Source organism: Gobio gobio, assembly GCF_949357685.1.
Source record: "Gobio gobio genome assembly, chromosome: 1".
NCBI lineage: Eukaryota > Metazoa > Chordata > Actinopteri > Cypriniformes > Gobionidae > Gobio > Gobio gobio.
In genome coordinates this window covers 49,406,605-49,433,062 of record NC_137097.1, presented here as the reverse complement: position 1 = coordinate 49,433,062, position 26,458 = coordinate 49,406,605, and the positions used below count along the sequence as shown (strand labels likewise).

At 37.6% G+C, this 26,458-nt stretch overlaps 1 protein-coding gene across 10 annotated transcripts in view; it reads left to right on the top strand.

Annotated features, from left to right (window-relative positions):
- rbfox1 (RNA binding fox-1 homolog 1) overlaps nucleotides 1-5,099 on the top strand; it is a 170,762-nt gene extending 165,663 nt beyond the window's left edge. For 4 of the 10 annotated variants that reach the window (XM_079835794.1, XM_079835791.1, XM_079835796.1 and 1 more), the window contains exon 12: nucleotides 3,052-5,093. In XM_079835794.1, coding sequence (XP_079691920.1) covers nucleotides 3,052-3,174 — 123 coding nt within the window. In that variant the 3' untranslated portion in view covers nucleotides 3,175-5,093. Of the gene's footprint in view, nucleotides 1-3,051 lie in introns of all 10 variants that reach the window. The other 6 variants (XM_079835798.1, XM_079835800.1, XM_079835792.1 and 3 more) reach the window with 3 other exon arrangements.
- Nucleotides 5,100-26,458: the final 21,359 nt, after the last annotated feature.

Genomic DNA, 26,458 nt, shown 5'->3' with positions numbered 1-26,458 from the left:
TGCGCTCCCCTTAATGGAATAATTAGTCATTTTGATAATTAAATCCATCACCTAAGTGGTGCTGTAGCAACAGCTAAAAGAGGGAGCGAACAGAGGGGAGACGGCTTGATGAAAGAGCGCGAGGAAGACCGTCAGGAGGCGCCCACTGCGATGTGCGACTTGTTTGTACGTGGACTGCTTTCGATTGCAAAATGTCCACGTGGCATACAAAACGCACTATGCAAAGATTAACTTCTTAATCTGTATTTTTGTCAAGTTTTCCAGTAAACATAGTGAAAACTCCTGTGTAAGTTAATTCGTCTTTAATTAGTTTTTTGAAAGTTTATTTGCAAATTTCTTGTTTTTTCTTGTTTTAACCCTCTGGGGTTCTTCGGGTCAAAAATGACCCGAAGCGTTTTATAAAAAAATGTAAAAAAATTGTAGCTTCATCGGAATGGTCCGTAACGTGGTGACTTTATTGGTAATTGGTATATGAACACCCAAAACAATTGGGGACAGGATTTGAAAAGTCTAAGTGGTCGTGAAAAAAATAGTCACACTCAGGACCTTCGGGTCAAAAATGACCCCCATAGGAAATGAATGGGAAATTGGCAAAAATATGAAAATACAGAGTTTTTTTGTGCATAAAATCTACAAATCAGCCAGGATGCAGAAAAAAGGACTCAACAGTGAAGGGGTAAATCTCTAAAACGTCAAGAGTGCAAAACAGACAAAAAAACTCACACACACACACACAAACACAATTAGCTTTTGGAATGGCACGCGTTCATTTGTGTGTGCATGTGTTTTTGTGTGTATAAGTGTGTGTGAGAGTTTTTTTGTCTGTTTTGCACTCTTGATGTTTTAGAGATTCACCCCTTCACTGTTGAGTCCTTTTTTCTGCATCCTGGCTGATTTGTAGATTGTACGCACAAAAAACTATATTTTCATATTTTCTGAGTGTGACTATTTTTTTTTACGACCACTTAGACTTCGAATCCTGTCCCCAATTTTTTTGGGTGTTCATATACCAAGTACCAATAAAGTCACCAAGTTTCATACCATTCCGATAAAGCTACGATTTAAAAAAAAATAATTATAAAACGCAAGATCCACTATAGTGGGAAAAATGTGCTATGGCGTTATTTAAAAAATTGCTTTCATGAGGCCTAGGCTTGACTCTAAAATGAAATACAGCTTTAAAGGTCCCCTTCTTCGCGATTCCATTGTTCAAACTTTAGTTAGTGTGTAATGTTGCTGTTAGAGCATAAATAATACCTGTAAAATTATAAAGCTCAAAGTTCAATGCCAAGCGAGATATTTTATTTAACAGAAGTTCCCTTTCAAAGCCTACAGCGAACGGCTGGCTTGGACTACATCCTGGTACTTCCTTCTTTAATTACGTCAGTAGAGCAGTAGAACAGACTAACCTCCGCCCACAAAGAAACGCGAAAAAGGGGGCGCGGTCTTGTTGCTGTCCCACGTGGAGAAGCGGACGGTCGCGTGGAGAAAAGGAACTGTTGCGTTGAGTGTGTTTATCGCCATGTCATCGAGACGCTGTTATTTTCATCCAGGAGTCAAATCACCTTTGTTTGGCTTTCCCAGGGACGCTGTAGAGATTATTGAACGCATACATCTCCCCGTTAAGAGGCGTGACCTTTCCAACGTGCGCTAAGCTGCTGTCAAATTACAACACAGGAACTGCTTTCACGTGCGCTAAGCTGTGGTCGAATCACAGCACGGGAACCGCTTGCACAATCAGAACTCGTTACGTGTTTCTGAAGGAGGGACTTTATAGAACAAGGAAATCACCAGCCGTTTTTAGGACAGTGGAAACAGCGGTATACAGATAAGTAAATAGTGTGAAAAATACTGTGTTTTTTTACACGCGAAACATGAACACATGTTATATTGCACACTGTAAACACAATCAAAGCTTCAAAAAAACACGAAGAACGGGACCTTTAATAAAAATAAAAAAAATAAAAAAAAAATATATATATATATATATATATATATATATATATATATATATATATATATATATATATATATATATATAATTTTTTTATTATATTCAATGGGAAAAAATGGGTCATAATTATTGCATAAATATTAATTATGAATCAAAATGATCTCAAAACACCAAAAAAGAAAAGAAAAAATATTATTGAACAAAAATATATTTCATTGATTTTACTCAAATCTTTTTTATCTTAATCCCGCCCTCCGGGTCATTTTTGACCTGAAGGTCCTGAGTGTGACCCATAAATGAAGAACCCCAGAGGGTTAAGCATTAACCTCTCTAAAGGTGTGGTCACATATACCGTTGCTTGCGAGTTTTCACTGGTGAAATCTAGTAATTTCAATAGGAATCCTCTGGATTGGGAATTTCACGTAAGGGCGAAAGAATTCCACACACAACTTTCGCAATTCAGTTTGTCACGCAAATTCCATACATTGACTAACAGAAAACTGCATGTTTTGAAAGTGATTTTTTTGTGTTAGAGTTTCTTCATTACATAGCACAGTGGAGATTAGACCGGAAGCAAAGTGGGAAAGAGATAGTGGGACGGGTTCGGGAAATCACCAAAAGCTGGGACTCGAAATCGGGTCACCATACATTTATACTGTCACCAAAAAAAAACGTTTTCCTAATTTCGCCAGCAAAACTTTGCTGAAATTTTGCTTGTGTGACCACACCTAATTTCTTTACTTGGATAAAAAAGTTTCTCAGATAGTTTGTTTTTGTTCATTTATCTTTTTACAGATTTTTGCCTGAACACGAGACAAAAATACAGGTTAAAAAAAAGATTTTTGCAGTTTACGAATCTACATTTGTTGCTCTTTTTTATTATTTGCTGTTGACTTGTGTATTCTTTCACCCCTTTGACGTTTTTAAGTAGCTAAATGCATCTCTTCTGGCATGAGGTGTGTCGGTGTGCTTGCTGCATGATGGAACGTGATTGGTTTCGTCCGGGGGGTATGTACGGTAAATAGCCTGAATGCTAGCGGAGGTCCCCTCTGAGCTGTGTCAATTAAACGTGTCCAAACCCGTGGCTTCTCTTCCAGAATGCTTTCGCTCCCTTGACTGATGCCAAGACCAGAAGCCACGCCGATGATGTGGGTCTCGTTCTTTCTTCTTTGCAGGCTAGTATATACCGAGGTGGATACAGTCGTTTCGCGCCATACTAAAAAAAAAAAAAAACCTTTCACAACCTATTGAGAATCTTCCTGTGGGGGTAAAGGAGGAGTAATTCAGAGGCCTGGGTATTGCAATACATGCAGTAGTGCATCATTTTAGCATCTCTTAAGAGAGAGAAGACAAAAACGGATATTTTTCATCTTATACCTCAGATATTTTGTGCTGTGTATTTTAATATTGTGGGTTTTTAATTTCTAAAGATTACATAGATTGTTGGCTGTAGAGGTTTCTGTGGTGATCTAGAGAGCTGCTAGATTTTAAAAAGATCTAAAAAAAATAAATAAAAAGAAGAAGAAGAAGATACAAATTGTTAGGGCTTTATCATGTAAATGAGTTATGTATGATAAATATTCAAGTCACTTCGGGGTTATCATATTTTGTAAGAGTGTAAGTGACTAGAGTCGTCCAGTGGTTTACGCTTTTGCTGACATCGCCTTTCCGTCTTTCTTTTGGTTTCTTTCGCTTCTGGGTTCTGTGCCGTAGAGGAAGAGTGTGCGCAGGGGATTGTGGGTAGGCGTAGATACGGGCGTCCGCGTGGTGGGAAGATCGAAAGGCCGGGGGCTGCCAGTAAAGTCGGCGTAGTTCCCCGAGCGCAGCGAAGACACAGAGCCGGTCAAAGAGACCACTGAGGTATCGATTATTTAAGCTGTCTTATATCAGTCATTACTCAAAGCCAAAGGTTATGTTCCTGGGGTGTTCAATGTGTATATTCAGACTATACATAGCAGCTCGTAGAAACTCCCCAAAAATTCACCACGACAGTCTTTTACTGTTTAACTATTATCTAGTCCTTAAGTCAGACCCTCGCTAGTTTAGGCCTACCACGAAATGTTCTTTTTATATTACAGTACTTCCAGTACGTCGATTGATATAAATGCTGACTTTTATAATACGGGAGAGACGAAACACGAAGAAAAAGAAAAAAAAAGATGGCGACGGTAGCGCCGGTTATATTTTTAGTTTTTCTTTTTTCTTTCTTTGTGTGGGTTCTTTTTTTTTCTTTTTCTTTTTCTCAGAAGTTAAGAAACTGATTATTTGTACAAGATGAGAGTGGGAAAAAATAAACTAACAGTGTATTAAATTTGATCTGTGCAGTGAAAATGTTCTCTTATACGAAAAACACAACTGTATAATGTTTTAGATTTAGTGTGGTAGACCAACTGTTAGAGAAAGGTGTCTCATTTTTTATGGAATCATACACAGATTTATATCAACACTTTACAAGTAATGCAATCATTATGTAGATATAATCATAGTATTTTTGTCAACTGTACAATTTTGCACACACAACCTGCAATTTTTTCATCACCACTTCTTCTTCTCACTTGTGAGACGTTCCGTTGTCTGTTTCCTTTTGGTTCTCTGCTTCTTTCGAGTGTTTTGTTTTGATATCATTTTTAATGTGACATCCTTTGTACTATTATTTTCTAGAACACAGCCTTTACACTTTGAAACTGAGAAATATATGACTTGTGAAAAAGATATCTATATGTAAATAGGAATAATGATAACTATGTCATTTACAAGTGCTACACAAACAAGCTGTCGAGGTGTTCTTGAAGAGTGGCAGCTTGGCTGTGCATACGCAAAGACTTCCCTTCATGTTGTTTACAAGTATACCTAATTAGAGGTGTTTGTCACATATCTCATTTTTCTTTATTTTGTATTTATAAAAGTTTCAATTGCATAAAATACAAACAAAAGAGCAGCTTCAATTTACCCGGCTGCAAATATCCTCTTGTGTACTGTGTGCGGTCACATCACACAACTTGGCGAAATATCTTACCCACTGCTGTGATTCTGCTCTTTCTGCTTTAAGTACGTGTTGTGGACAGGCTTTCTCCTTGTCATTGTATGTGCATGCACTATGATCTGCATAACAATAACCATCAATAAAGTTTCTCAAGATAACGGGAATTTGCCTCGGAATTTCTTTGCACGGTGCCGGGTGGATCTTATATTCAGATGATGGAGTGCGATTGTCCTCTGATCTGATTTCATAGCCTAAAATTGCATCGAAGAGCTTGAGGCCAAGGGGAAACCATCCTATCTGAGGAGGTTAAGTGGAATTGATGCTTCCAAGTCTGAGGTGGTCATCTATACGGCCTTAAGGAGACTCGGATTCCTGCAGTCTGATCAGGTTATCCCTAACACTTTCGGGGTTATGAAACATCTCCGGACTGCAGATGTTTCTACAAAAGCAAAGAATGACACGCAATGCGGGCTTATTTTAGGGGGCAGCAAAATCACAAACGGCTGTAGATTTTTCACAAAAGTTCTTCGGAGGAACATCATTTGCATAATATTCCGAGCATGGTATGAAGAACATTACTTTGGAGAATGATGAGGCCCTCTCATCATCAAACCTGAACCTGTCTGCCCCTCGTAACTGTAAGTAGCAGATATTCATTATCTTTCTCTCGTTTCGCCGAGGTATGACGGAATTTTATAAATTATGTATACTACAGATAGTTCTAATTGAAGAAAAGAAGAATTACCCCACGTTCTCGATTTGATCAGTGTAATTGGAAAAACTTAGCCAGAGGTTCCTTGGAAAGATAAGCAATATAAATGTTTAAATGTGATGAAGGAGTCACATTATGCTAGGTAATTACAACACCTCTTCACAGAAATGGGTGATCAATAATTAACGTATCTTGGGTCACAAGTCGGGGACATAATTTAAAATTGGTTATTAATTCTATTATGAAAAATGTACATTCTCTTCAGATTATGTTGCCGCGTCCACAGGGAGAGGTAAAGGAGGTCTGGTGGTTTTAATTCAGTCTCTCTCGCTCTGCTCGCCGCTCTGTCCCCCTTCCCACCGGCTCTACGAGAGCTGTCAGTAATGTGATGATTTATGTTTCGGAATTAAATCACATATTAAATGAAGTAATTTGGGTCTCTTTGCTCAGTCTGATTGGCTGAACGAGACTGGATTGATTATCATGCAGATTGGAGGGAGTGGACGCTGGCTTTCTCACGATCCCCCTCTCATAACACTGCAGACATACAAATCACAATTTTCACCACTAGGATGCTTTGGATTCTATGAAAGATTGAGATAAGAGTTCAGATGACTTGAATCGGGAGAGGAAGCTTGCAAAATATGAAAAACAAAACAAATCTATACTGGTTTGGTGGTTTAAACTGGTCATCCACCCTATTCTTAACCTGGCTGAAAAGTGTCCAAAATTGCTCTATAACCAGACCAGTTTTATTTTTATTTTTTTCAGCAGGGTTGCCTTGAAGTTCTCAACATTTTTGACTTCAAGACCTCCAACTGTCCACAACAAATATTAAAAGTTAAAAAATCTTAAAAACTCAAAATTTTACTTGCATGAATTAGAAGTGTAACAAATTAAAACAAGTAATTCAAATTATTAAATGGTAGAATTCCAGAAGTTTGGGAGGAATTAAATTAAGAAATATCTTGATTTATATTTTATGAAGCTTTTTTATTATTATTTTTTCTTTTTTAAAGGCCCTTTCACACCAAGGACGATAGCTATAACAATAACTATAATGCTTTAATAATAATCATGTCAATTCTATGAGAATAGCAAGGTCTACACCACAGCTATGACAATTACGAAACGGGAACAGTTGAAAGCACTTTCAGAACTATTCGTTCCAGCTATTGACAACATTGACAACCAATCAGCATCCATCCGACATTAAAGAGCGACATAACTGCAGCATGCACTTTTAATAAACAGAAAGTTATCGTACATTGTCGGGAACGCTATAGTTATCGTTCTTGGTATGAACAGGCATTAAAGGGTTAATTCACCCAAAAATGAAAATAATGCCGTTCCACACCCGTAAGACCTCCGTTCATCTTCGGAACACAAATTCAGATATTTTTGTTGAAATCTGAAGGCTCAGTGAGGCCTGCGTAGGCAGCAATGACATTTACACTCTCAAGATCCATTAATGTACTAAAAACATATTTAAATCAGTCCATGTGAGTACAGTGGTTCAATATTAATTTTATAAAGCGACGAGAATATTTTCTGTGTGCCAAAAAAAACGAAATAATGACTTGTATAGTCATAACCAATTTCAAAACACTGCTTCATGAAGCTTCGGAGCGTATCGAATCAGGGAGTCGATTCAGTGGTTCGGAGCGCCAAAGTCACGTGATTTTAGTTTGGCGGTTTGACACGCGATCCGGATCATGATTCGACTCGCTGATTCGATACGCTCCGAAGCTTCATGAAGCAGTGTTTTGAAATCGGTTATCACTGTATAAGTCGTTATTTCGTTTTTTTGGGCGCACAAAAAATATTCTCGTCGCTTTATAATATTAATATTGAACCACTGTACTCACATGAACTGATTTAAATATGTTTTTAGTACATTAATGGATCTTGTGAGTGTAAATGTCATTGCTGCCTACGTAGGCCTCACTGAGCCTTCAGATTTCAACAAAAATATCTGAATTTGTGTTCCGAAGATTAACGAAGGTCTTACGGGTGTGGAACGGCATGAGGGTGAGGAATTAATGACAGTATTTTCGTTTTTGGGTGAACTAACCCTTTAAGACTTCTTGTGAATCCCGGCCACTGTTTTTATATGTTATACAGGCATCGATTTTAAATGTGGCTATATATGTTCATTAAAGAGACAGCAGGACTGGGCTCCCGGAGGAAAAGGCCATACGTCATGACGCTCATAATTACAAAAACTGTCATCCTAATGCAGTTTACAATGCGTCTCTGAAGCCATTCCTCACGAAGGCGACCGGCACGAGTTATTGTCATATCTAAGATTTGTGCACTACCTAGCAACCTCTTGCCGGTGTGGGCTTTATCAGACACTCGCACTTAAATTGTCACCAGTCGGCTGGATTTCATGCAAACTTTCTCTGCGCTCGTGACACGGGCTGATACAGGAGGTGCACATTATGAATGAATGACTGAGTGAGCTGGAGGGAAGCAGGAGGCAGCAGGGCAGAAGCTAATCGCCTCTCCATCATATCTGTTCTGCTCCACTTTCTCCCGCAGAGTCTCTGATAATAGACATTTCATCAGAGATTAGGCACCAGGCCTCTAAACACTGCTGCAGGGGAACCCTTGCGTCGCTGCCAGCGCTACGACTGCACGCCGCTGAGGGAAGCTCTACGCCCTCCTCCTCTTCCTCCCGCAGCCCTGTCTTTTTCCACAGTCTCCAAATGACTCATCAGGCCCGTAATGCAAATGAGAGCTATGTTGAAATGCCTGGGTCTTGTTTTCATTCATCTGGAGCCCAGTGGAATTCACCAGCGGCGGGATGCGACCCGCCGTTTTCAATTTCAAAAGGCTAAAGATTTCGTGTCTGCTAGATTCAGTTTTACTGGGGCTTTTGGATTGTTGTGCAGTTCATGCGAGGTAACGTGCAGCGGAGTTTGTCAGCATTCCTGGGGTTCTTGTGCCGGAGATGACATCACCACTCTGCAGAAAGAGCTGATGTGAGTGTGAAGTATGCAAACAGTAATGCGCATCACTCGGTGTGAAGACATCAAACACAGTTCAACTGCTGAGGCACACTGCATCTTTGAGCTTTCTTCTGCCATTTGAATGCACTCATACAAAAAGATAAGTTCTGATTGGTTAATATAGTGGTCGAGCCATGCATGATAAAATACAAACTCCTGTGCAGTGCTGAGTAAGGCAGTTTACTTCACTTGACAATATTTGTTTATGCCCTTCAACATTATCAAACACTTTAGTGGTTTGGAGCGCGATGACTTATACACTACCATGCAGACGTTTGGGGTATGTTTTTGAGAGGAATCTCAAGCTTACCGAGGCTGCATTTATTTGATCAAAAATACAGTAAAAACAGTAATATTGTGAAATATTAAATACAATTTAATTGAAGGAAAAGATGAATTCTCAGCAGTCTTCAGTGTCACATGATCCTTCAGAAATCATTCTAAAATGCTGATTTAGTGCTCAGGACATATTTCTTATTATCAATGTTGAAAGAAGTTATACATTCTTTGATGAATAGAACGTTTTTTTTTATTTTATAACAACGTAAAAGCCTTTACTTTCAATGCAAAATTAATGGTAACACTTTACATTAAGGTTCCCTTAGGGTCAAATGATAGTCATTTCAATATATGAAAATAGACGTTTTATTATGTATATTAAATGGATGTATTAAGAATCTAGGTATAAGTATAAGGTTTGGGGTCAGTTATTATTATTATTATTATTAATTTGGTAGCACTTTACATTAAGGCTTCCTTTATAAAGCTGTTTGTTAATGACTAGTAACTCATTTACAAATGCATTATAAATCGTTAATAAGCAGTTATGACCGCATGAATATAAAAGAGTGACTTTAGCGCAATGCCTGCCAAATAGTGAGCCCTTTTTAACTTGCATGTTATAAATGCTTAATAAATGTATTTATTCACCCTTATTTAACTCAATACCAGATTCCTAATTTATTTCATGCTAAAGTAGACTATCATAGTGAGACTGAAGGGTGTTGTGTTTGTGGTTTTCTCATTAATATCTAATTTCTTAAAATGTTCCCTACCAGAGGTTACTGTCTTACCCATGATATCCCACATAAAGCGCATGATGCCTATCCACAGCAGTGTCAAGATGAAATTATCAAACTTTATTTTGGGGGGAAAAAAACACGCAAGAGCACAACGATAACTTGATGAGATATTAATAATGAATATTTAAATTCCAATATGAGTTAATTGTGAACCTTAATGTAGGGTGGACACTTGCAAACCATTTATTAATGAGTTACAAACATTTATAACCTGTGAAAGTGAACCTTAATGTAAAGTGGAAACCTGTGAACCTGTTCACATCAGGAATCTGGTATTGAGTTAAATAAGTGTCAATAAATACATTAATTAAGCATTTATAACGTGAGTTAAAAATGGCTCACTATTTGGCAGGCATTGCGTTAAAGTCACCCTTTTTATTCAAGCAGTTATAACTGCTTATCTACGATTTATAATGCATTTGTAAATTAGTTATTAGTCATTAACAAACACCTTTATAAACCCTTTACAAAGGGAGCCTTAATGTAAAGTGCTACCAAATTAATAATAATAATAATAATAACTGACCCCAAACCTTATACTTATACCGATTCTTAATACATCCATTTAATATACATAATAAAACGTCTGTTTTTATATAATGAAATGACTATCATTTGAATGACTACTGTTGTTTATATAAAAATAAATTAGATATTAGTTCATTGAATGTGTTTTCTTAACCGTTATGTAGCCCATGGTTTTGATAATTGCATTGGAACGATCGCATCTCAAAATATAGCAGGAGTCTTATTGTTTTCGCAGAGCGCCTGAGCTGTGATGAAGAAATATCTATTCTCTTTGCATCAAATGATTTAACGTATCCATATTGGGAAACAGAAAATGGCATTAGTTCAAAACCATAATATCACTTATTAAATTGGCAAATGCCTGTGGTGGCGGAAACAAGTTTATCTTTATAAAGCTGAAGTGATAAAGGATTAGCTGAAACACCAAAGAGAGTCGTGACTCGTGTCTTCTCCAAAAAGAGCCTTTAGACATTCTGAACATCTGCAGTGTAAAGCTGCACTAGGAAAGGCATGTGGATATAATTGCATTAGCAACAAAAAAAAAGTGTTATGGAGCCATGTTTTTATTCAAACTGTTTTTATGCTCAGTTTGCGATGTTAATAGTAGGCCAAGTGTGCACACATGGGAACTGCTCTTACTGTAAATACAAGCACTGCGAAGAGTGACTCAGTATATACTACAGGGCCTCTGATTGTAAGAATGAACCTCCATCTGAAGAACCATATTTTTAGTCATGTCTGTTTCTGTGGTGTGCGCATAGAGATTCATATTTACATATATCTACAAGCCTTATGACCCATCACCATTACAGGAAGGTTATGTAACAGTGCCTTAGGAGCTGATGGAAGTGATGTGGCTTCTAATGTGTCAAGTAGTGTCGGCTGTTATGGATGGTGTTATTATAATAAAATTACATTCATGCATGCGATATTAACCCTTAATGCCTAGCTGCCATTTTTCAGTATTATTGTCCAAAAATCGAAAATGTTGTGGACTTTATTCATCTAGACATTAAATATAGATTCTGGCATCATTAGTATGATCCATTAAATAAAGGTATTTCATTTAAAAGCAGAGTTTACTACTCCCATTTATAGTTTGATTTCAGCATATAAATATATATAGTTTCATTTCTGTTGTTACTTATTTTGTTTGTAGAGTTCAAGAAAATCTGTTCGCATTTTCCCAAGGCCACTGGGTTGGTTAGGCTAAAACATTGTTCTCAATTATGGATTGACATGCCAAGTCCTTTTAGTGGACTACTTTTTAGAACACAAGCAACCCTCGAGACCCTCGTGAAATCCCTTGCAGTGTGCCGTTTCTTATTTGTTTTGGCACATTTTGTTACAAATCATGGTCCTCACATGTCTAATACAATCTCATGCATGAGATTTGCATCTGATTTGTGCAGTTCAGGATGTGAGCAGTGATTCCATTGTGCAATGCATGGAATACATGAGCATGGAAAATCTGATTATCATGGTCTGGTAATATGCAGACATTCGAGAAAAGACTGTTTTTATTGAGTCATATTTTTTCCCTTACATCCTCTTACCAACCTTCCTCCTTAAATATTTATTTACAGAAGCAAGACATTTCCATTTTATTATTACATTTTCCTTTGTGTGTGCGTCTCTCTTTAAAATAGTAATAATAAAAATGCAGCCTTTAGTTCCATGTGCATGACTCAGGATGCTTTTAGCAGCACAATAGAATATCATTCTTATGTTTTTACAGGAACACATGTTATGCACAATTCAGTGGCTCAATGCATTCCATAAATGCTCACATGAAATATTACCTGTGTGAGATGAAACGCTGATGGTTTTATTATCTATAGTGTAGTGGTGCCGGTTGGTGGGGTCAGTTGGACGGAAAGAGTTTATTACCACTATTGTAATTTATTTTTGTTTTACTAGATTTTCTCATCGACCGCTCTCACTCTTGATCCACATAGCCTAGATGAGAGTTGCAAACGTTCCACACGTTCATTCTCGATGTTATTCCTCCACCTGCCGGTCATACAGAGAATGAGTACTAAAAACTGCACGTGCTGAGAGAAAATCCACTCTAGTAAAAACGCAAAGCTCAGGGTAGTGGGATAAAAAAAAGAAGGGGGGGGGGGGGGTGTTTAGCCTACTTACTTTAACTTGAGCGCCGCATTTTTTTTTAACTTGCAGCAACAGACAAAAGTACAACGGTTTAGCGTGTTTATATTGAAAAACAATGCGAAAGCAACGCGGTGTGACGTAGTCGACGTAGCAATGTCATAACCAACAGTGTCACAGTAGCATAAACACAGAAGAAGTGATGCTTTGTAATGACAATAGATGAGGAGAATGAGGGTTGCCCTCCTCCTCCTGCTCCTCAGCCTCAATCCCATCAGTTCCAGACTCCTTTGCCCAAATAGTGTACTTCACAAGCCCCATCTCCATACCGTTGACATCTAGGTCGACAGAGATCTGACATGGCAAGCGATATAGCCTCTTTTTTCCTCCTCCTCTCTGTCTCATTAACTCCTTCGCGCGCACTCTTTCCGTCCATCTCTCCATCTCACACACACCCACTCCTTCCTCAATCTCCCTCCCTCCCTATCTGTCTCACACCCACTCTCTCTCTCTCTCTCTCTCTCTCTCTCTCTCTCTCTCTCTCTCTCTCTCTCTCTCTCTCTCTCTCTACCTTGCTGTTGGCCTCCTCACACACCCAGCACCTCCATATGCTGCTCTTTAATATTTGATCAGCTCCATCTTGTCTGCAGCACCAGCGACTTCATGGGATAAATAACGTCTGCCTGCATCTCATCGCCTCCCCGCATGCATCTGCAGTGCGTAATTACGCACAGAATTTATGAGAGGCAGCAGCTTTGTTTATTTGCAAACTGCTCGCAGTAATTGATGCCAGTGTGAAGTGCGGCTGCTTGTGGTCCTAGCGCGCAGACCCCGCGCACGTTTTATATATTTTAACGATAAAACTGCATGGCCACTGGAGGTTGTGCTTCTGCAGCGTGGTAAATAATCATCTCTCAAAGCGACTGTCTTTAGGCTGCTTTAGACGCAGCCACAGGCTGGGGTTTACTGTGAGGTGAGGGGCCTGCCGCAGTGAGAAGAGGCAACAGAGAAAGGCTGATGTGATGCACGCGGTGTTGTGTTGTGTTGGGCTGGATGCATACAATCTGGAGCCGCAACCAGGTGGACCTCAATGCGAAAAGCAGTGTTATGATTTCAAGAGCGAACTGATGTTGCGGGTATTCTTCCATGTATAATCCTATAATTAGCCTATACTGCAATAATTAACAAATATATATATAAGTCAAAACCTTTGTGCCCTTTTCCACAGCTGCTTTTATTTATTTATCCCTCAAGTAAGGAATTGTGACAAATATTGATAGTAATGACTGTAATAAAATGTAATACATTTTTTTTAATTGTATTGTAAAAAAGTAAAACACTATCAAATCATCCTTAAAACAATGTGCATTTACTTTTTGTTACGTTTTTAATGTTTGTATATCTATGTGTTGTTTTTAACATGCTTTAAATGTCCCATGGCATGGCATTTTTCTATTATTTTATGTTTCCTGAGGTGTACTTATATTGTTAGTATGATTTTTACATCATAAAATGTCATAATTTAGAAATAAAAGGCATTTTTTCTATAATTGATGTTTGCCCTGTGACTTCAGCAAAAACGCCCACTGTTGTGATTGGCTGACATCTTTGCATTTGAAATGAGTATCAGATCTTGTAGCGGAGGGGGCGTGGTTTAACGAGGTCTACGAGCAGGCAGGAGCCTGCTGCCAGAGAGACGGATGGACCGGAGTTCACTTCTCATCAGTTCTCTCAGAACGTCCCAGTTCAGTGAACTGTTGTAGTTACTAGCATATACTTCAGGTTATTCGTTTATTTCTAGTCGGAGGGGCTGTCACTCATGTCAGAAAGTTAGTAACTTTAGTAAATTATGGATCAGCGCTGACTCGAGACGCAAACTGTTTAGAACGATTCAGTCCGATTTGGTGAACTGATTCGGTTCACTAAAAAGAACCAGTTCAAAAGAATGATTCGTTCGCGAACCGGACATCACTAATGTACCAGAGACGGAGCGATTGCTAACAAGGTTATTTATAGTAACTACTGAGTTATGAGAGCACTGTCAGCGCGAGTTTTGTTTGTATCTGAGAGTTCTGAATAAACACGAGTCCCAGTCATGCCGAGCCCGTCTTCATCATTATTCTACCAGCTTTGTAACACATGCAATGTACCATTACAGCTGTCGAGATGAACGAGTTATGAGTAAGTGTTGATTATAGCATTATTTTTAGATATTTTCCTATCATATGAAAAGTGTCAGTGATGCGCATTGAGTACACAGCGCAAACAAAGACACAACAGCAGTAATCGAATGTAATCCAGTTTATTGTGGGGCTAGGCTGGTTAGCCCGGATATGCTCACGCTTACCCCCCTTCTGCTTAATCTCGCGCTGCGTTTGGTGCTTCCACTGTGGGCCAGATGCAGTACTGGGGGTCGGTGATGTTGAAGGCCGACTGGCCAGTGCAGCCCGAGCTTCGGCGTGCGTGAGGTTTATCTCTAAAGAGATGTGACTCTGCCGATGTTGAGCAGAAACTCATGACTGTATGCACATTGTAGAACAGATAGACGCGACGAGGACGTACAAAAACACTGATTCACAAGATAGAAAACACGAAAACACCGTTCTGTCGGGAGAGAGAGAAGCCGCAGCATGTGCACAAATAATAAATAATTAGCTACACATCAGAAATCACTGATCACAGATCAGAAGGAACTGAAAAAAGACTTCTGTTTTCGTTTGTACATCCAAACACTGAGAAACTGCCAACATTCACTCGTTCACAAGCCATGATCTCTCGAGGACAAATATGGAGCTCGCATGGGCGTGCCAGATTCTCTGGGCGGAGGAAAGGGAGGTAACCGTTCCTGTTATGACTTCATAACAGGAAAATTCCAGATCAGCTCGTCTGAGCTGTAATTTTCTCAAAGGCAGAGAGAGACAGCCACAACTCGGTTTACACCGATCAAAATTTCTAGCCACTTGGGGACAATATTCAGGCTAGGGGAACTCATATTAATGTTGAAAAACCTCATAAAATTAAAATTTCATGCCATGGGACCTTTAAGACAAACAATGTGCAAATTCATAAGTCAACATCATTGCTGTGTATTTTCTTCTTAAAACTGTAGTGGACCAAAGACAGACTCCAAAACATGGTTTGAAATCGCTGGTGTTTCTTACGTCACAAATACCTTGTAACCAATCACGTCAATCGCTCTGAAGCAGGGGAGTTTCAAGAGAATCCAGGTTATCGAGGTATATTTTTCTGCTGATATGAAAAATTGGATGCTTTTAGCTATATAGTGGGTGAATTATGTATACAATGTATATTATGATGAACTATATGTCTTGCTCCACTGACGTTCTATGTTGTTCAAAGCATTTCTAAGGCAGTTATATGACTCTGAGATGGTGAACGGGAACATGGTTTGTTTAATATTAGCAACATATTATTATATAATTATAACGTAGTTATTAGCTGTTTGATAACGTAGTCAAGCAAAAGGCTAAAAACAATTAATTATCGTTATGTCTCTGACGGTTTAAAGAGTGATGCCATAGACCAGGGGTGGCGAACGTCGGTCCTGGAGAGCCACAATCCTGCATAGTTTTGCTTCAACCCTAATCAAACACACCTGAACAAGCTAATCAAGTTCTGAAGGGTTACTAGAAAGCTACAGGCATGAGTTGTATTAGGGTTGGAGCTGAACTCTGCAGGACTGAGCCTCTCCAGGACCGGAGTTTGCCACCCCTGCCATAGACCCAGGGCCGGCTCTAGCTGTTTGGTTGCCCTAGGCGAGATTGAGTTTTTAGTATACTTAGTCAAACATAATAAATTTGATTATGAATACAGATTGATCTGTTGAAAGCAGTTATTTTGAGTTAGATGCTAAATGTTCTCCTCTTATACATATTTGACATTGAAGGGGTGCATAGGCTACAACATATTTGCCCACCGGCAACTATAGATGCCACAGATTCAAATACGATTTTCAAGAAAAAATACAAAAACCTGGGGAAAATAAATGCAGGACATGCCATTCAGAAAAAAATTGGGCACAAATGGGTTAAGTATTTATAAAAACTATACAAACAAAAATGCTCCTATAGTTACTCCAAGACTTAAAAAGCTAATTATGACTTAAATGATACACTCTAATAAATTGCACATACAAAAATGTTACAAAGAACGTTGGAGGATATTTAACAAATTATGACTCAAACTATGGATGAACAAACAAAAAGGCTTTTATAGTCACTCCAACACGTAATCAAGAAAATTTAGACTTGAAGGATCAACTGCAATAAATTGTTCATACACAAATGCTAGAAAGAATGTTCAAGGATATTTACCAAATATTAACTCCATAAACTGTGCAAAAACTCTCTTAAGCACCTGTAAAGACACTTAAGCAAATGATGACCCATAAACTGGATTAAATATACCCTCTACAAACAAAAGTGCTATTATGAATACACTGTACTTACCACTACAAAATTAAAATATATAAGTTCTTGTAGCTCTATCCCTATCTTAAATAATAAAAGATGAACAGTTGTTTCTGGCATTTCTATTCACCTTCAAAATTGACGCAGCATTAAAATTTGGCTCGTCTGGATTTCCTTATTGTCAGTGAAATGCGTAGAAATATGTAGATAACTAGCTAGCTAGTGATAGCTTAGTGACAGCAATAAAACGTCCAATGCTGTCCAATATTAGTTGATAATATCGATAATACGAAGTAAATTTATTTCGTTTGACACCTTTATGGCTGAGATGAGAAGACTTACCTCTATACTGGGCTTTCTTTTGATCGTCTGCCTTTCTCTTTTTCCGTCCCTGTGCACTCGAGGGTTTAGACCGCTTCATTTTTGAAGAACGCGCCAGTGATGAGCACATGCCTGACCTAACGCCTGAACGCCTGTGCTCGACAATAATAATAATTCAATCTAATAATCAGGTTAAGTAATTAAACGTGCGGCTGAGGGGGCGCCCAAGGATGATCATGTTTAATAAACAGTATGTTTTATTTTGCTTGTTTTAATTCTATGCTTAATGGGAAGTAAGTTTAAGGGCGCCACTAGAGGGCGCCTGGCTGCGCCCCCAACACATTTGTCGCCCTAGGCAACCGCCTAGCTCGCCTATAGCAAACGCCGGCCCTGCATAGACCTTTATCACACTTCCTATTTCCGGTAAGTGAAGCAATGTACCGCTACTTCCGGTCCCCAACGCAATCAAAACGAATGGCCGAATCCTCTCGGCGGTGTTACAACTGCGATTCTAATTCTAAACCCTTACTACAGATTTCATGATTTCCTGACACCAAAAGACTAGAGGAAAGCATGGGTGAGACTGATATGGTGGAAGTAAGGTCCTTCTTTTAAAATAAAATATGCAGGAGTATGTTCGTGTGTATAATAAATAAATGTATTTCCCAACTAATCTGCCGCAGTCCAGTGCTTGTCTTTTCATTAACAGAGTTTTTCTCTTACTGATCATATTTCATACCTGTTGAATTTACATTTTTAATGAATTTGACTGACAAACACCCTTTCCAAAAATCAACCTTGGTTTTATTATAGTAAAAATGTAGTAACTATGTTTTTTTTCGTGGATTGATTACCATTTGTATTACCATAGTTTTACTACAAATACAATGGTTAAAATACAATAACCATGGGGGTTTTTGTGTAGTAAAATCATGGTTAATTTTCGAGAGAGCAGTATTAAAATAGATGAATAAATGCGCGGGTTACAGCCTTAAAGAAATGTAATGATGTTAAACATTTGATTAATCTCAAACTGTAACACGTTGACAGAATTTTGTCGTGACGTATGTCATCTCAAACTAGTGCACGACATCAACGTCATTGTTCTCAGCCACTCCCTCTGTTCGCTGATTGGACCGGTTAAAATTGGACTGGAGAAAACCAGAGAATATACCGCAATCCCAGACAGAGTACTGAAGGAAAATGAAAATTGAGCGGAAGTATGTAGGAGGGCGGAGCCAGGCGAACACACTGCAGCATCACGGTCACTATTTAGACGAGCATTGATTCGTGAAATAATCACGTATGTTTGCGAGCATCGGCTTATGTTGGATTAAAAAACTATAAGTTCCTTTGTGTTTGGAAAATCCTTTATCATTATCAGTCATTATCAGTTTATTTCTTCTCCTGTCACTGAAAATTTCAGGATTTTGAAATCATCCTCTGGATACTTATTTTAAGAGGCGTTTGTTCGCTATAGGTGTTAATAGCACATTGAAAATATACATAACCGGAAGAATCGACACACTGCTTTGACACGCACTTATTCAATTCAATTCCGCTGTGTTGAAGGTCTATTGTGCAGCATTTACTAGAGTAACTTGAGTAAAAGTTGACAGAGTGAATCTCTGAGCTAGTTTGGGTGAGTGGAGGCGGGGCTAATTTCCATATTCATGTATCCATGTATAATAAATGATTCAAGGGTGTAGGGTTATATTCAAACTATTTTAAGGCATGAAGATTTTTTTTCACAGGAAAAAAACTATTAAATATGTCATTTTGGTGTTCAAAGATGAGTTTTAAGGGATACAATTATTGATTACAGGGGGACGTCTTTTAGAGAGTAAACCTTGAATTAAAGTTTTATATTTTAGACCTGATGGGGTGGTTTTTGTGAGGAGTAAGCTATTTTATTGAGCAGATAAATTGCCATTTGTAGCACTCTCATTGTAAAGCATTGTCTATTGTGAAGGGTCATTTCATTATGATTGTTGTAGCACTGTGCTGGAATTTACTGTGCGTATTAATGGGTATGGCTCAGCTTGAGATCCTTTCCATCTAAACTGCTTATATCTCTTAAGACTAGTTGTGAATGTTTTATGAGAAGTAGCCATATTCATCCTCACAGTCATGGAGAGTCAAAGAACAAACAAAACAATGTTCTTTCCCAAAATGTTTTGTTTTTTAGGTACATTGTCTATTTTCTATACCCAATTTACAAATATATATTTTTTAAATATATATATAAATATATATTTTTGCATAAGTCAAATAACATTTTGTGAGTGTGCATATATATATATATATATATGCCTTAATTCTACGTGGCATTGATTCAACAAGGTGCTGAAAGCATTCTTTAGAAATGTTGGCCCATATTGATAGGATAGCATCTTGCAGTTGATGGAGATTTGTGGGATGCACATCCAGGGCACGAAGCTCCCGTTCCACCACATCCCAAAGATGCTCTACTGGGTTGAGATCTGGTGACTGTGGGGGCCATTTTAGTACAGTGAACTCATTCTCATGTTCAAGAAACCACTTTGAAATGATTTGAGCTTTGTGACATTATCCTGCTGGAAGTAGCCATCAGAGGATGGGTACATGGTGGTCATAAAGGGATGGACATGGTCAGAAACAATGCTCAGGTAGGCCGTGGCATTTAAACGATGCCCAATTGGCACTAAGGGGCCTAAAGTGTGCCAAGAAAACATCCCCCACACCATTACACCACCACCACCAGCCTGCACAGTGGTAACAAGGCATGATGGATCCATGTTCTCATTCTGTTTACGCCAAATTCTGACTCTACCATCTGAATGTCTCAACAGAAATCGAGACTCACCAGACCAGGCAACATTTTTCCAGTCTTCAACTGTCCAATTTTGGTGAGCTTGTGAAAATTGTAGCCTCTTTTTCCTATTTGTAGTGGAGATGAGTGGTACCCGGTGGGGTCTTCTGCTGTTGTTGCCCATCCGCCTCAAGGTTGTGCGTGTTGTGGCTTCACAAATGCTTGCTGCATACCTCGGTTGTAACGAGTGGTTATTTCAGTCAAAGTTGCTCTTCTATCAGCTTGAATCAGTCGGCCCATTCTCCTCTGACCTCTAGCATCAACAAGGCATTTTCGCCCACAGGACTGCCACATACTGGATGTTTTTCCCTTTTCACACCATTCTTTGTAAACCCTAGAAATGGTTGTGCGTGAAAATCCCAGCAACTGAGCAGATTGTGAAATACTCACACCGGCCCGTCTGGCACCGACAACCATGCCACGCTCAAAATAGCTTAAATCTCCTTTCTTTCCCATTCTGACATTCAGTTTGGAGTTCAGGAGATTGTCTTGACCTGGACCACACCCCTAAATGCATTGAAGCAACTGCCATGTGATTGGTTGATTAGATAATTGCATTAATGAGAAATTGAACAGGTGTTCCTAATATTCCTTTAGGTGAGTGTATATAACCTATATATATATATATATATATATATATATATATATATATATATATATATATATATATATATATATATGCGTGTGTGTGTGTGTGTGTGTGTGTGTGTGTGTGTGTGTGTGTGTGTGTGTGTGTGTGTGTGTGTGTGTGTGTGTGTGTGTGTGTGTGTGTGTGTGTGTGTGTGTGTGTGTGTGTGTGTGTGTGTGTGTGTGTGTGTTGCAGTTCAGCATGGCAAGCGAAGGAGACAAGCTTCTGATAGAGCCACTGCCTGCATCATATAAATCCCCTGTCTGGGAACATTCTGGCTTCACAATACGTTACAACAGTGATGGTCAAAAAACGTGGACAAAACAGTTACTTTGTCAGTGTGATCGCAAAAAAATCATTACTGTAATTGAATCACTTTTCCCTGGAAAAAGTAAAGTATAGGATTACTTTTTGTAAATTAATTATAGTTAGGGCTACTTCTGATGTAATTGCAATAAATACTGTTTAGAATAATTTTATATGAATCAATAGTGGATTTAACATCTAATGTTAACATTTTTTTTAATGTAACCTCCCTTTGGTCAGTTCAAGAATAATTTATGCAATTTTAAATTATTATACTAATATTATATATTATATAATATATTATATTATTATAAGAATCAAAAGAGCAGATTGATGTCTACCCTTGTATTTTCAGTTGGTTGAAGTTGATATGGAATTTAGAAGGTAATTAGTTGGCTAAAGTAATCTCATCACACTGTTGAAGATTTAATTAGTAGCTAGTAATTCATTACTTTTTTTAGAGTAACTTACCCAACACTGCTCTTTTTAAACTTTTTTCAGTATGAGTGCCGTAAATTCAATATATTGCCAAAAGTATTGGGACACCCCTCCAAATCATTGAATTCAGGTGTTCCAATCATTTCCATGACAACAGGTGAATAAAATCAAGGACCTGGGCATGCAAACTTCTTCTACAAACATTTGTGAAAGAATGGGTCGCTCAATAGGTTGCCAAAGTAAAGGCCATAACATAGGGGGGAACTTTTTGACTTTCTCAGTTTGTGTAAATCCACTTGGGGTTCAGAGTATTTATTTTTTCCCTCATTAATTGCACACGTCTAGTACAATTATGTGGTTTTGTTTTATTAACACAGTGTATACTTTTTTCTTGATTTACCCAGAAAGAATGGAAGTGAAATGTGACAACATGCCCCATAGGTGAGGTACATTGTAACATTTGGTGGGACACATTGTAACATGACCAAATAACAGCATAAAATGTTACCTGATATAATCAAAAAAATATACAAGACAAACTAAAATATTTTGTCAACAAAATACAATTATTAAGTTTTTAAAATAAAATAATGGCATTTTTTAATAATTACAAATATAAGCATTTTTGAGTTTGACTACAAACACATCGCTAAATACAGCTATACAGCATAATTCAAAACATAATAATAATTAATCATTTCTGAACATTACCTCTCAGACATTATTCACCCTTTTCTCATGGTTTCTCAAAAGAATTCATAAAAGAATAGAATATAATGGCATATTTCTAATAGGGGCTCATTGTAACGCAGGGTTACAACGCACCCCATCTGCGCAACTGGGATTTAAATCGTGGCTCGTGTCTTCTGCTGGTTAGATCAACATTAAAGAACGATCTCAACTGTTAAATAACAGATATAAGATTAAAATATCAGATTTGTCTTATTTTAAATAAACACAAAAAAACAGAGATGAAAACTAAACTTAAGTAAGAAATTGACTTTTGCTATGGTTAAATACATGTTCAGTAATATCTTCCAGAGATTTTTAAATTTTGGCGCTATTTTTTCTCTAAATAATGTTGATATGGCAACTAGTAAATACACAAAGTTTCATTATTCTGGCATGTGTGGAAAAGGTTAAAACATGCGTGTTACAACTAACCCCCCCCGCGTTAAGTTCTGCCCCGCGCTCCCCTACTCCACAAGAACAGAGAAAAAAGTTCTCGCAGCCCTGGTTTGGGAGTTCTCGCAGCTTGTTCTCGATACATCATCGGAGTAAAACTTTCTTCTTGTGGGTGTCCGAGAACTATTGTGTGATTGGCCAGAAATTTAAAGTGAGCCTGGTTAATGCAGAGAATTGGAAATGTTCGGCACCTGCTTTTCTCGTGAAGTATGGAATGTCCTGGCCAGAACAAACTTTGTTCTTGTTCTTGCCACCTCGAGAAAATGAACAAATTTCCTTGTTCTTGCTATGTACCAAGCTTGAAATCACAGAGTGGGGTCAGCGCATGCTGTCGCACAGTGTGCAGAAGTCGCCCACAAATCACACTTCTCTGTCTGGCAATCCGATGGACGAGTCTGGGTTTGGCGGTTGCCAGGAGAACGGTACTTGTCTGACTGCATTGTGCCAAGTGTATAGTTTGGTGGAGAAGGGATTATGGTGTGGGGTTGATTTTCAGGGGTTGGGCTTAACCCCTTAGTTCCAGTGAAAGGAACTCTAAATGCTTCCAAAAAACCAAGACATTTTGGACAATTTCATGCTCCCAATTTTGTGGGAATAGTTTGGGGATGGCCTCTTCCTGTTCCAACTGTTCCATAAAGACATAAGCAAATTTGGTGTGGAGGAACTTGACTGGCCTGCACAGAGTCCTGACAGAACATCTTTGGGATGAAATAGAGTAGAAACTGCGAGCCAGGCCTTCTTGTGCAACATAAGTACCTGACCTCACAAATGCACTTCTAGAAGAACAGTCAAAAATTCCCATAAACAAAGGGTGGGTCAACTCCATATTTAACCCAATGGATAAAGACTGGGATGTCATTAAAGTTCATGTGAATGTAAAGGCTGGCGTCCCAAAACTTTTGGCAATATAGTGTATGCCCAGTCATTTACTCCATTAAATGTGTGTAGTACTACATTCGCCATGTTGTCAGTGTCATGTGACCTACCAGCGTCAGTTACGTCGCTTCACTACCATTCACAAATCCTCTACTGTGGCCTCATGGGATAGCAAAGTGTCCATTGTATGCACACTTCAGAGTCTCGCCGGAAGTAGTAGGTACTTTTTGCCTACTCTATTATGAGTAATGTGAATTTTAGACATACTTGTCTCACACTGTTTTTCACTGTTTTAGTAGGGAAGAGTGTGATTTCGGATGAGCGATGAAAGCATTGCTTTTGTAGTCTTTGACAAAAATGTAATTTTATAGTTTGTTCAAAATGTTGCTTTTTTAATTAAACTACCACATGCAAGCATTGATAAAAGAAAATGCTTAAAGCTAGAATTAAATGGTTTTTGTTGTTTAAATGGTTTTTGTTGTTGTTGTTGTTGTTGTTGTTTAAAAGCAGAGGCTGCATGTTCAGATATTCATACAACAAAATATTCTGGGGGCCATGAAAGTTTTGGGAAAAGTATATAAATGCTGACGGTGGCTGGCAACTTTAAAAAAAAATATTGTCAAGGAAAGAGTTAAACAGAAAATCAGCACTAGTTCGGACTTCGGACATGTACAGGCACAAAATAATAATGCAGGGCTCGGCAGGGCCAGTGTGAAAGACGCTGGGGAAAGTTGACGGAATTGTGTATTGGATCGGGGTATTAGATCTGGGCAATATGTCTATTGAATGAGAGCAGCCTAATATTCCTGTTTTTAATGTTCATCAAACAACAAAAGACAATGAAAATCCCTCATTGCTCTTGAGTGAAGAACTTTAGTAGGTCTAACTTTAATGATTCATCTTCATTTAATTTAAACATTATATGCAATGTAATTTTACATTTGATTATTAATTTCTGTACTGTTAGACCTAACTGAAAAACCTGTAAAGCACTGTTTATTTGATTTGTATCTTTGCTCTGTTGTATTTTGTGCAGTTGCATGATTATTTGTTCTTATTTTCTGTATTTTTATTTGTCATTAGTGTTTTTTTTTCCTGAACATACAGCACATACCAAAACCGTGTCTAAAACTGTGATACAAATACAAATTTAGGTGGTGTTTCTTTTCTAAAACCACTATACAGTACACTCTAAAAAAAAAGGCTCGTAATCATAGGGGAACCTTTTTTAGTGCTATATAGCACCAATTTTGGTGCTTCAGTGGTTCTTCAGCGGTTCTTCAGAGGTGCTATATAGTATATATATTATATTATATATTATATTATATTATATTATATTATATTATATTATATTATATATTATATTATAATATATTATATATATTAGTCAAAGAACCGGTGAAGAACCTCTGAAGAACCGCTGAAGAACCTCTGAAGCACCAAAATTGGTGCTATATAGCACTAAAAAAGGTTCCCCTATGATTACGAGCCAAGAACCATTTTTGGTGCCATATAGAACCTTTTTTTTTTTTTGAGTGTATCTGTCAAAAGTTTTTTTTTTTTTTTTCGTTTTTTTTTTTTTTTAATAAGTCTCTTCTGCTCAACAAGGCTGTATTTATTTTATCAAAAATAGAGTAAAAACAGTCATATTTTAAAATATTATTACAAATAATAATAATTAAAAAAACTTTTATATTTGAATATATTTTAAAATGTAATGTATTCCTGTGATGGTAAAGCTGCATTTTCAGCATCATTACTCCAGTCTTCAGCGTCACATGATGATCCAGAAATCATTCTAATATGATGATTTAATGCTCAATAAATAAATACATCCTATTATTATCAATGTTGAAAACAGTTGTGCTGCTTAATAATTTTGTGGAAACAGTCTTTTATACTTTTTATACTGAAACTTTTTTTCTGGATCCTTTGATGAATAGAAAGTTGAATGAACAGCATTTATTTGCATCTATTAAATGTATTAAAACATTAATTAAATATAAATCTTTTGTAACAAAATGTCTTTAAGGTCACTTTTTATCAATTTAATGCATTCTTGATGAATAAAAGATAAAAAAAATGTAATCTTACCACAAATGTTTGAATGATATCCCATGCCATTTCACAATACTGTTTAACTGTATTTTTGATTAAATAAATGCAGCCTTGGTGAGCATAAGAGGCTTCTTTCAAAAGCATTTTTTTTTTAAATGGTAATCTTTCCAAACTTTTGACAGGTACCGTCAAGGAATGATTCAAAAGACACTACTTTTGTCCACCAGCAGAGGGAGACAAAGATCGCATAATGTAGAAGGCCTCAGAAAAAATAAAATAAAAACAACGAGGCGCTTCTAATCAGTTCTAAGAATACAATCAAAGCGTCTCGCAGTTGTCAAGGTTGAATGACTATATACCGGAGAGGAGATGAGTTCAAGGTCAACTTCAGAAAGCAAGCCCTTAAAATATTCAGAAGGAAGCTACTTGAATTGGAGCAGCAGTTCTGCTCTGAAATATAGCATTAGGCCTACATTTCATGCTTGACCTGACATTTCTGCTCATTGGATTGTCCTCAAAACAGTGCATGGGATGTGATATTTTTCTTTTGTAGCCTACAGTGGTACTGATGGTGATCGTGTTTGTTGTTGTTATTTTTTCCAATGATTTCCTGTCATGACATTTATTGAAACCCTTCAAAGTATGCCTACAAGTCTACACTAAAATACTCTTCTAGGCAACAGGATGTTTTACACACACACACACACACACACACACACACACACACACACACACACACACACACACACACACACACACACACACACATATATATATATATATATATATAGTAAGTAATAAGTAATCATAATACAAAAAAAAAATATATATATATAAATATAATATAAAATATAATATAAAATCCAATTCTGATTTTGTGTCCACCTGACTTGCCATTCCATTATGTTAACAAATGATTATATAATATATTACCATTACATTTTCAGTGTCTCAATGTCTATTTAAACCGACAAAACTAAATA